Below are 12,125 nucleotides of genomic sequence, written 5' to 3'. Positions count from 1 at the left end.
ACTTAATCCTAAATTGATAGTGATCATGTGATAATTAGTCATAGTCAATCCCTTCTTATTAAATAATCTTACAAATTAATCCTAGATTATACCTTGCTACTATTTTATCTTGAAAATTGAACGCCATGAAGCATAACAGGGCGAACAACACCACATACTTATTTGTCCATACAAAGTTAGTGTTTTATCACGGCCAAACAGTAAGGATAATACACATGTAAAAGGGTATAAATTTTAGTCGTGTGTCGAAGACTTTGATGTTTAAATAATTTTATAGTTTAGTATAGTATTTTAGTTACTTTTATTTTTCAAATAATTAAACTATATACTAGTATAAAGTTTATCAATTGAAAATTTAATCACACGTCTTATTATTTATAATTAAACAGGGAATTTAATGATTGAGAATCAACTTAACTAGGAATTTAATGATTAAGAATCAATTTCTTATCCTCACGTCAAACAAAAAATTTCATTACATTATCTATCCTTTTTGCAGTATATAGCAAGTACTGTAGTATATATTCCCTTTTATGCTCGTGAAGCGATACTATTTGGACATGTTCATATAAGAGCCAAAGCCCAGAGATGTAAAAAATTGATACTACTGTTTAATAATCCAAAAACCAAGTAAAGTAGAACCCAAAGATGTCATAAAAAGATGGTAGTTTCCATAGCCAAACCTTGAACAAAATTACAACAGTGCGCTGTGCTTGAATTAATTAAAACAGTAATCTACATCTCAACGCTAAATATATTATCTGGATAATAATTGCCCAAAACAGACAAAACAAAAACTCTTGGCTCTGTAAAACCATCTAACGTTGGAGTTGTTACCAAAGAATCCAATCAAATTGAACCAAAAAGTTGCCATGTCCCAAAGAGTAAAACAAGAACCTGTATATAAATTCTTGTGTACAGACCTCTCACTTGAACGTGAACCAACGACTACAATTTGATGCTACATCACAAGTACTCGCGCTCAAATAATTTATCTCAAGTTCTGTCTGGTCTTGATCATTCTTTTCAGCGTTGCTAACCAGAAGTTGCATTCATCCCAATCACTTGTTGTGAGGATAACCTATATCATATCATTCACATGCAAAGCCATCAATTGAAAAGGGAGAAGAATAAATCAAAAACCAAAAAAAGATATAGCTGTTGGAGATTTCTCCTGTACCTGGATCTGAAGGGCAGTGGAAAAATCACCATTGTCCAGAGCACGACAAAGCTGTACGAGCTTTTCTGCAGCATTTTTAGATATGTCTCCACTATTAAGTTTCGCAAACAAGGCGCCTAACTTCTTTGAGTTGTCCTCTATTTCTCTCTTCTTAGCTGGATTTGCCCGCGATCCACCCAATGCTTCACTTGTCTCGTTAAAGAGTCTAGTTAGAGTTGCAATGACAGGCTTCTGTTGTGCTGTAGGAGATTTCAAACGTTGTGTCAGGGGAGTAAAACCAAATGGAATAAGGTTCTTCATACGACATTAACAATTAGTACAAGTTTTGCAATAAAAGTTATGGCACACTTCAAGTGTTTACTTAAGAGTTTCAACCTCAATCATAAAACTCAATAATTGTAAACAGGGACAATAAATTCCAAAACAATAGCTCACTGCTCAAGTGGGATATTGATTCTCTGCTCAAAGCTCAATCACTCTCTCGTGGCTCATATTGATTCTCAATCTGTATTTTCACTTCTTTTAACCTGACCCAACTACGTTTTTTTCACAAAGAACATATGGAAAGATTTTCCTAATCCACAGAAGAGGGTATATTCCACAGTTGATGGCAGTGATTGGTTTATTTTAGCCTTTTAGCTTTTACTTATAACCTTACTATAGTAAGCCCTTAATCTATTGTATTTTGGTTTCCGTCTTTTTAACACACTATTCAAGTAGTTGGTGAACAAAATGCATGAAAGGAGATGGATTTTACTTTCTTTGTAAAAGAGTGAAGAAAGAAAAGTGTGATTAAAAAAATGGAAGGGAAATTTTTTTTGAGAAAATAGAGTTGAGAGTTGATGAAAGGATCTGCAGGCATTTGATAAGTTGCTTCTATAACTCCTCAATAGATTTAATTAAAGTGGGAGTGGGAAAAGAAGCTCACCAGGAACATTTGAAGTATCAACAGTCTGCACTGTAGGAGGGGGGGCAGCAGGAGTAACAGGTGGTTGCATAGCAACTGGTGGAGAAGGACTAGAAGGTTGCACTGGATTCATGCCAGGTCTTTGAGCCCCTGAATTGCCAATTGGCATGAATCCTGTAGAAGGTGGGGTAGGAGCCACAACCTGGGACATAACTTGCCTAGTAGTTGGTCCCACTTGAGATGTGTTACCACCATATGCAGGTATACCCTGAGGACCAGCTTGATAACCAGTGTTAGCAGCCCCCTACATAATATGCAATTCATGCACTCAGAAATGGCAGTTATATTTAAAATAAGGGGTGAGAATTAAGGAGGCTAACATACTGGATATAAATGAGAACCCAAAGTTGATGGCTGCTGATACTGCTCTGCGTTTCTCAATAACGGAGGGGTTGAGGGAATAAATTTCGCAGGAGGCAGAGCATTAACAGGTGGAGGAAGAAAGTTTCCCTGCAATGATATAGCGAACAGATGTTAACTAATCAGAATTTAACTTCACCACAATAACCCAAACATATAGATGTAGCATTAATATAGAAACCAAACCATACTGGACTCACCACTGGAGCTGTAGTTACAGGAGAAGGGACAAACATAGGAGGCGGAGGAGTATTAGACTGTGCAACTGGCTGATAAGTAGGAGGAGCAGTATAAGCACTTCTATATGAAACAGCAGGTGTTGCCTGCTGATAATTATCATACTGACTGCCCGCATTGGTTGGTGGGATATGGGATGCTCGAGTATCCTGAGGAAGAGAAAATATATCTAAGACAACAATACTAACATTTTAATCAAAGAAGGGTGAAATATACACCTGATAATAATGTTGAGAAGTGCCAACACCACTGTAACTATTATCATATACAGCTCCCCCTTGCGAGTGACTATTATCATAAGTTGCTGTATTCACAATCTCTTTCTCTGAAATATACCCATAGAAGGTTGTGATGTTTTTAATATAAAATTTATTGCACAAAAAGAAGAATGATGTGGAATGAATTATATTAAATGAGCCATTGGTAAATAGTTACTATTTGCAGAAGCACAACTCGAAATCTGACAATAAGTTCAGCAAATTGAGAAAGATATACATTCAGTTTAGTGGCAGACAATTGTAGCCCTTTCTGGAGACAGACTATAAGGAGAGAATATAGAGATGAAATAGCATAACCACAGACCTGGCTCAGTTGAACGAGCAATACGATCACGCAAGATAGTGATTTCAGTAGACAATTCTTCAGTCCCCAGAAGATTTAAGTACTCCATCGCCGTAGTTAAAAGCCCTTGACTTGCTAATATTTCAGAATATTTCTCAACTAGCTTACACAGTGAGTCACTAAATCGCTTTTGCCCAGAAGCCAAAGCAAAGACGATAGTCTTCTCCATTAAATCCTTCAAGGGTAAAACTAAACCACGTGAATTCATCTCCCACTGAGCTTAGACTGTTTTAAAATAACACTAAGTGAATGTGTGCTTACCTGGAGACGGTCTACATAGGACTTTCCATCATGTTCTGCTGACAGATTCTTCGACCAAATTTCGACAGTTTTGTCTATGTTTCCAGCACAGATATAACATAGAGTTGCGGCAGTTGTATCACCAGCAGACATAAGTTTAGCAGCAAGAGTGTCACATAATAGAGTCCACTCATCTGTCTGTGCAAACTGGATAACAGCAAGAGACCAGAAACGAGACATGTCAGAACTTTTTTAGACTAGCAGTCTAGCACGCAAATAAAAAAAGATTTACTTGTGGAGTTAACCCATAAATATGCTCCACACAGAATACATGTGCGCACGACACTTAATATCCATAGAAGATTAATTCGTGCAAACTCCAAACCACTAGACTTACCATCACTGGTAATAAAACATATAAGGAGTTGATATGTTGAATGTTAATACCGAGCATTAAATGAATGAAATCTCATACTATAACATACTACTCCCTCCGTCCCCAAAGAGTATGAACTATTTCCTTTTTCGTCCGTCCCTAAAGAGTATGAACTTTCTAATTTTGAAAAATTCAAACAACATACTACCTCTACACATCATTTTATTTACAACTTATACCATTATCATTAACACTTATACCATTATAATAATGTGGACCCCACTCTCCACTAACATTATTTCCACTACCCCTTCTCTCTCTCTCTTAATTTTCCCCTTATTTATTAAAACTCGTGCCGAACCCAAAGTTCATACTCTTTGGGGACGGAGGGAGTACTATATAACATGTGACCCCTTAATCATAACTCATAGTATTTTTTAAAGTCTTGTTTTATGTATATGTAGTAGTTTAAGATGCAAATATAAATCATTAGGAATGCATCTAAGGATGTAACCTACAAAAACCACCCCTCATTTATAACACATAGCTTTGATAAACACCTTAATGGCAACTGATCTTCCATAGACAAGCAAAGGCCTATACTAAGAGTTACCATTTTAGTTAATAACATTTATGGTAAAAGTGAACCGGAACTCCTATTCGCGGGTGAACTAAAATGGAAAAATGGAACTGCTATTCGCGGACGGAGGGAGTACTATAGAGCAAAAGAAACATTGTCTACTTTTCAATACACAGACGTCATCATCTACACCTCTGTAAAAGAACATACTCATTATGTTTTATAACATGAAATCTGCAAATAGCTCCTCTAGACAAATGTTCCTTCTTTATCAAGATATTAAGCACTGATCCCTGAGAGAATCAGAGTATGAAGGCAGACAAGCTATCTGGGTTTAAATCTCAAAAGTTTACAATCTAAAATATGTTCACATAAATAGGTCGGACGTAACAACAATTTGAAATTTTACAAACACCAACTTTGTTTAAAGAGGAAATGATAGACTTACAGTACAAAAGAGAGCAAGGGTTTCCTTCCACGATTTCAGAGGTCTGGTGTTTGCTATGCTCATTAAGTCATTGTTTACCATTGCATAAACAACCTGAAGAAACTAAAGTTTAGTCATTCTAAGAGATAATAGAAAGCCAGCAATGTAAACAATGACTCCCCACCTTCAGGTAGGGAGAGCGACTTGTCTTGAGGTACTGGTCACGTGTGCTCTCCCACAATGAAGTACCACCAACATGAGATATGACCAAGGCATCTGCCAAACGGTTGGCAGAAATGCACTGTGCAACTGCCCCCTTGTAGTCACCAACAATTAAAGCACGTTGGACAGCATCATCAAATGAAGGGTCAGAACTCTCCTCCAGTCTGTCAATTTCTTGACGGGATTCTTTTACAGCGGCTCCAACAACTTCGCCCTTGGAATTAGCCACAGGTGTATCTGCCTTGGGGCTAGGTAAATTGTTAAAGAAATCTTCCCCATTGTCAGTTGCAAACAAGGCAGATTCTCTGTACCCAGAAACACCTGTTTTAATAGTTTTACTCTCATCAAGACTAAGATCTTCAACCTGCTCTGCAACATCATTCTGCTCAGACTTGATTTCTTCAATAGGCGGACTGAAACCAAGATGGGAAAGCAGCTTTGACCGTGCAGTTCCATCCTCATTGAACATAACCTTCATGAAGCCCCATGTTTCTCTTTCGTCTTCAGATCTGAGCAGGAAATAATAAGTAAATATAGGCCTAAGAGTTCCTATGCATGCTGATTCTACCAAGTCTAGAATGAAGAAGACGTACTCAGATTCTTGAGATTTCCTTTCACATAAGAGTTTTAGAGCTGATTTATCCCCATTTTGTATTTCCTTTTCAAACTCAGAAGATCGACTAATCAAACCATGTTCAGTGACTAAATTGTGCACAAGGACCTGGATGTAGAAGAGACTGTCAGAGAGTGTAATATGTGCCAGCAGAAATCTAAAATGCTGTAAGCATACCTCTGAAGATCCAGTAGGTTGTTCAGCAGAATTAAATGAAATGAGCTTCCCACCAAAGCCAAATGAAACTCCAGCTTTTCTCTTGTGCCACTTTGGGGCCCTCAGAGGTGCTATATATAATACAAGAACCCAAGACATGGCACATAAGACTAACCCAATGCATGACAACAGAGTGCAAGGTAAAAGCCTAAACACTTTCAAGCTTATACCATTTAGTTGCCTCCCTCTATCATCAAGAAAGAGAGCAATGATATCCAGAACTGTTAATTTTTAAACTCTAGTCCCTACTCTGATCCTCTACTGCAAACTATTGCAATAAAAGCATAATACATTTTTCATAAAATGCTGCTTGATCGGATGACTGGTAAAAAAAGTTAGACATATATGTAATGTAGGTATTTAGCTTAACCACACAGATAAATTGATGATGTAGTTTCATGTAAGTTAAAAATGGAAAAAAACCAAGGTGATGGAAGGAACAAACTCTAAAGGTGCTACAATATGAAACACTACTGATTTTAAAGTTTGAGAGAAGCCAATCTCAGTAATAGGACATCCAGCTATACCTCCAATGACCAATCAAGGGATAAATTTGAAAAGATATTTGAGATGTAATAAACCTTACAAGTTACAAGCATTTAAAGATTCTTCACTTATCATTCCATGCTTTCCATGTCGAGATGAATTACACAACTGTTCTTTCATATAAAGAATGTAAGTTACCTGCACTAAAGTCGGACTCTCCAAGACCATATCGACCAGCACCCTGCAGTTGACAAAGAATGATTTACTAGGTGAAAAAACAAACCAAAAAACTGAGAGAAATGTTATCAGAAGGAAATGGGAAGAAGAAAAATAAATAACAAAAAAAGAACAATTAGTTTTCATAATTTTTTGCAACCATTTTTTATGAACTCAATTAGGCGTGTTTTAATGTAACTGTGAGTAATCTATATATACTCATGCATCTTCACTTCAGAATGGCAAAATCAATGACAACCCATCCAATCATGTCACCAATGCATACACAAAACACCAGAAACCAGTACACCACTGAAAGAGCTCCAGACAAACTAACCTCAATATTATACAGGCCAACTTTCCCATCAAATGAAGATGCTGATATGACTCCAGGAATTTTCGAATACCAGTGAACGTCAAAGTTCCAGTTGGTTCCAGCAGGTAATTCAGCCACAATCTATACAAAAAATATGTTGAGACTGTCAGGTGTTACAGAGCTTAATGAAAACCAAAACCAACCCAAGAGAGGACTCTACATGAAAAACAAAGATGCCTTTATTTCAGTAAATATAAACAATCAAAACTAACCTCCCCAGATACTGTGTCCCAGCAAATAGTGCGATTATCTTTGGCACATGTAAGCAGATAAGAGCTGTCAATAGGGCACCAGGACATAGAGATCACACCTGTTCACAATGATTACAGCAGTATGAAATCCCAACAAGTGTCAAAAGGTCTACCCACCGGCCATTATCATAAAGGTTACTTGGAACCCAAGGAACAAAATATAAATATCATGCTTATAGATGCAGGCAGGGAAGAGAATAAAGCAAGAGGTACTATATAACATATTTATTTAATGCTTCAGTTCAGTAGATATCTGATTATTATTTGTTGAGCATTTATGTGTTTTACTTTGTTTTATATTATAGTAATTGCAATAATGTCTACTGGAGACTTGAATTACTAGGCTTAACATTTTATTTGGTGAGCTACGACTTTAATTATTAGACATATTATATAATTGTTCTAAGATTTGATATATTATATCTTTATTTTATTTTCTAAATTTTTGCATTTTATTTTTCATACTATTATAATATATATATATATATATATATATATACACACACACACACACACACACACACCATTAACAATATTGCTAGGCACTTAAATAGGTTCTTTATGCAAAAGAAAAATGTTAAAAATAATAATTTCATGCAAGTTATGAGAACTATTGACTTGTTTGGTTGATCACCAGAATAGTTTATTATTCTCTTGGGTGACCACAATTGGCTTCCACTCGGTCTCATCATCTTTATTAGTCCATTTGGAAGTCATATACCTTCAGAAGCTTGATTTCAGACGAAAAACCAAGTTATAATCTACCAAAGGATTGAGATATCACAAAGAGGATAAGACCGAGTGGAAGCCTATTGAAAACTCCAAGTAATCAAGTTAGGAAAAAAGGTTATGCAAATGTCAGAAGTAAAACACAGATAATTCACCTTTGGTGTGTCCTACAAACTCTTTCACTGGAGTCATTATATTCCGCATATCCCACATCTGAAAATGACAAGCCGCAATCACCAACAGACACAAATTTAAGTAGCATTTGAGAAATAATGTTGTGCCAATGCACTAACACTAAGGACATATGTATTGCTTACGCTGAGAGAAGGTGACACGTCATCATCAGAAGCAACAATAAGCTGAGTTGCAACATCGGGATTCCACTGCAAAACAGAGCACCTCCTTCTAACTGGATCCGAGAAACTGCAAGGGCATGCATATAAAAGATCATCCGAAAAGGAACATAAGGGACATTATTCAGCGGCTCAACACAACAATGTAATTTCACATTAACTCAAATACAGATGACATACCTTATAACTGGCTTTTGCTTCTTCAGATCCCACACCACTGAAATTACAATTAATCCTTGTCATTCTAACGCAATGTATATTCAATAGGAAAAAATCCGTTAGAATGGCAGCATTCTCACCAGTTGTCCCGTTATATGAAGTGGATGCCAGGATATGATGAACCTTGCTGTTCCAGGACAAAAATGAAATTTCACCTTGTGATGCAGATCCGTTACCCTGTTAACATTTCAAAAGGTTGAGTTCTCATCCCAATCCGGATGTGGAAATAACTGACAAGAGAGGCAGCATAGTTTAAAACCGATAGGCCAAAACCTATTAATTACTAGAGATCAAAAGCAAAACCGATCTGAAAGGGAAAATAGAAATGGAAAACTCGATAATCTATGTGGGGTCAGTGAAAACAATTTTTGGTCTACACATGTTTAAAATGCCCATAAGAAGCATTCCACAAAGTAAACTACACATGAGAAATACGTCATTCGCTTTCTATTTATCTGGAAGAAGATATCCTTGTCTTGAACCCTGAGGGCCCTAGTTTACAAGACCATTCTTTGGTCTTAGCAAGAAGTAAGGTTAAGGGTTTACCCACAGTTTTACATGTTTAGCAGATGCCAGATTCTTATACAAGACTCAACATGCAGGGTAGGCTATCTCAATAACAGAAGATATTCTACCAAACAAGATTACAACTGCATCTTTTATAGTATGTCATTAATCTACTTCTTTTCTTCTTTTTTTTCCTTTGTCATTTGTCTTAGACATCCAACTTTCTTAGACGAATTCTATTTAATGTCAGTCAGAAATTCATTTTTACTCATCAATGAGACAGCTACCAATGAAGCTGAGAAGCAGATGTTTTTGCTCTAGAGAAGCATATGAAGCCTAGCTTTTGTTTTATAGAGGTGGTTTTATTCCTCAAACGAAATAGTTTCAGTTTGCGGCCACAAGGTAAATGCTAGTCCAAAAGCCACAATATCAGTGAATCAGCTCATAGTGAATTTTGACAGATCAATAAAATGTTGCTCAACATGTATTACTAAATCCATAAAAATCTTTGTTACCTGCCCCAAGGATTGTGGTGTCAGGTGACTCCAGGATAAAACTATAGGGTTTTATAACATAATAATCTATTAATTTATAAAAAGTGATATATTTTGACCGAACCAGGCAATAACAGAATAACTAAATTTCATTACAGTTTTAGCCATTTTCAGTAAGAATATGAATTTGATCCTTTGAGCTTTGAAGAAAGACTATTTTGAACTACATACAGTTTGTAAACAATTAGTCATCTCTCTCTTGAATGAATTCAGTAGTACACAGACAAGGATATCTCATGATTTTGAACACAGATCCATCAAACATTTAACATCTAACATATGAATTACAGAACTCCCCAACAAAGAAAATGGAAAACCAAACAACCCATGATACATCATACATCATACATGTAAAACATTGCAATATGTTTCAAGAGTTTCCTGTTTTCTACATAATTAGTTTAAAGGCCTTGAGTTGGTGCTAGATTTATTAATCACTGCATACCTTCAGTGGTGGAGAAAGATTATGCTCTGCTGGTTTGTTTATATCCCAGATACAAATATCGCCTTCATCGGCACCAGAAGCAATAATGTTTGGAGTAAAAGAATTAAACTCCAACCCACGAACCTGAACCAAAAATCAAAACCACCAAGATATTCGTAAGTCGTATAATTAACATGGGATCCATAAAATGCATTAGTGATATAGAACAAGGAGTAGAATCTCACAGGCCCTTTGTGTCTTGTGAGATTTGTAACTAACGTATTCTCACTTGGGTCGGAACCTTCTTTACTGGTATCAGAAAAGTAATAACATAAATGATATGTAGAAAAAAAATACAATTGGAAGTAAAAATCCAATAACTTAATTGAGGAAACATGAGGATAAGCAAAACTAGAGAATAGCACAACCGAGACAAAATTCAGCAACCATACAAAGCGATTAAGTCTTCATATAAACATCAATATTTGTTGATTCTTCTTAGTGTGTTTACACCACATAGGCACATACAACTCATGTTGATTACAGTTCTAGTTTCACTTTCTCCATGTCTTTTGGATTCAGTCAATTTGCTACTAATTTACAACCAAAAAAATAAAAAAGTTCAATATCCTAAACCATACAAATCAGGTGAACTGCAAACCAATCTTACCCAAGAGGAACAACATGTCCACATCACAACAGTATTGTGATGCGAATAGTCTGAAATTGGTCAATTTGATTATACTTTTTTGTCAAGCAACCTGAGGTCATAGTGAATTTGAAAACATAACCACTCCATTTTGAAATCAAACCGCAACTTACTGATTTATATTAATTTCCAGCACCCAATGTTCAAAAATGTTCATATTCAAATTTCCTAATTCATGAAATTAAGCAATCAAAAGACTCGTCACAGTAATCACATGCAAGTTACAGTGCATTAAATATAGCACCGATCACACGAGCATAAAAAAAATGCAGCCATAACCAATAGCCAAGACGAAAATAATCCAATCGTCCAATAAATAGGAGCAATTCTAGATGAGAAACTAAAGAACATATCTAAGTAAATAAAATTCACCAGATCAGGGGCTTAGGATTCCAAAGCCCAATGTTTCCGTCGACCAGGCCACCAGCAATAAGACCGAGCGGATACTCCTCCGATTGGGCGGAGGCTTTCCCCCAAGAAATCCGATTGAAGCGCTCAGAGCTCGGAATAGTGCCCGCCAGGACCAACTGGCGATCGTCGGAAACGAAATCAAGCTCGAATATATCGAGATTTGCAGTGGAGCTGAATTGCAGATCCACCGCCCCCGCCATCGTCCCGGCGGCGATGTACGCACCGTCAGGCGAGAACGCCGTCGAGGCCGATCTGTTGATCCCCTTTATATAGCCCGCCATTGCAAAAATCTATGATGATCTGTGAAACAAGATGCACCTACGTATCGGAGGAGGGAAAATTCACATAAAGCAATCGGCTAATCGCGTGAAACAGATCTAGGTTTATGGGATGATTGGGCGTAGATCGAGGAAGAGTGAGAGAGAATTTTCTCTCTGTTTATTTTGATTTTGTAGATTTTTAGGTTTTGATTTTCCTCTCGCTTTGTATTTCTGTTACACTTCTAGTTTGGAGAGATGAGATCAGAAATGGGGGTGTCAGGGTTTTCTTGCAATGAAAAAGGGTATAAATGGAATTTAAGTGATTTAACAGCCATACTCTAAAAGCGTGTCCAGCTCAGATGGAATTTTGGCGCACTAGAAAGACGAAACTACCCTCTTCCTATGCGACTACATTTTCTTTCAATTTTATTTCCCAAATAAATTGGAGTTAATATATAGTGTAGTACATGCATTAATCCTCGTGATAATTGAATTAGAATGAGGAGAATTAAAAACCTATTAACCAGCGATTGATATTAATACTAATATAAGTCAGCTGTCCGTTTAATGACACAAATTGTTCTCCTTTTA

At 36.5% G+C, this 12,125-nt stretch overlaps 1 protein-coding gene across 1 annotated transcript; it reads right to left on the bottom strand.

Annotated features, from left to right (window-relative positions):
- Positions 1 to 651: 651 nt before the first annotated feature.
- Positions 652 to 11,797, bottom strand: LOC121758699 (protein transport protein SEC31 homolog B-like). The gene is made up of 22 exons (XM_042154088.1): positions 11,236 to 11,797; positions 10,400 to 10,463; positions 10,176 to 10,298; positions 8,750 to 8,846; positions 8,631 to 8,667; positions 8,415 to 8,520; positions 8,253 to 8,310; positions 7,330 to 7,427; positions 7,079 to 7,198; positions 6,724 to 6,766; positions 6,001 to 6,110; positions 5,804 to 5,931; positions 5,173 to 5,719; positions 5,010 to 5,102; positions 3,627 to 3,812; positions 3,327 to 3,540; positions 2,963 to 3,069; positions 2,708 to 2,893; positions 2,472 to 2,597; positions 2,109 to 2,391; positions 1,181 to 1,419; positions 652 to 1,081 (listed from the first exon to the last, which is right to left on the bottom strand). Exons 1-22 carry the CDS (start codon positions 11,553 to 11,555, stop codon positions 992 to 994), a joined length of 3,375 nt encoding a protein of 1,124 aa, XP_042010022.1. The 5' UTR covers positions 11,556 to 11,797; the 3' UTR covers positions 652 to 991.
- Between the last annotated feature and the right edge of the window lie 328 nt (positions 11,798 to 12,125).

The sequence above is a fragment of the Salvia splendens genome, chromosome 12, assembly GCF_004379255.2.
Source record: "Salvia splendens isolate huo1 chromosome 12, SspV2, whole genome shotgun sequence".
NCBI classification, from domain to species: Eukaryota; Viridiplantae; Streptophyta; class Magnoliopsida; order Lamiales; family Lamiaceae; genus Salvia; species Salvia splendens.
This window is presented reverse-complemented; position numbering and strand designations above follow the sequence as displayed.

Bases quoted from the DNA above. Each gene is read 5' to 3' on its own strand.
- LOC121758699 (XM_042154088.1), bottom strand. From the start codon at position 11,555: ATGGCGGGCTATATAAAGGGGATCAACAGATCGGCCTCGACGGCGTTC. The intron at 10,299-10,399 runs GTGAGATTCTAC...TTTTTGGTTCAG, and splicing joins TCACAAGACACAAAGGGCCT to GTTCGTGGGTTGGAGTTTAA. The intron at 5,720-5,803 runs GTACGTCTTCTT...TTTCCTGCTCAG, and splicing joins AGGAAATCTCAAGAATCTGA to ATCTGAAGACGAAAGAGAAA.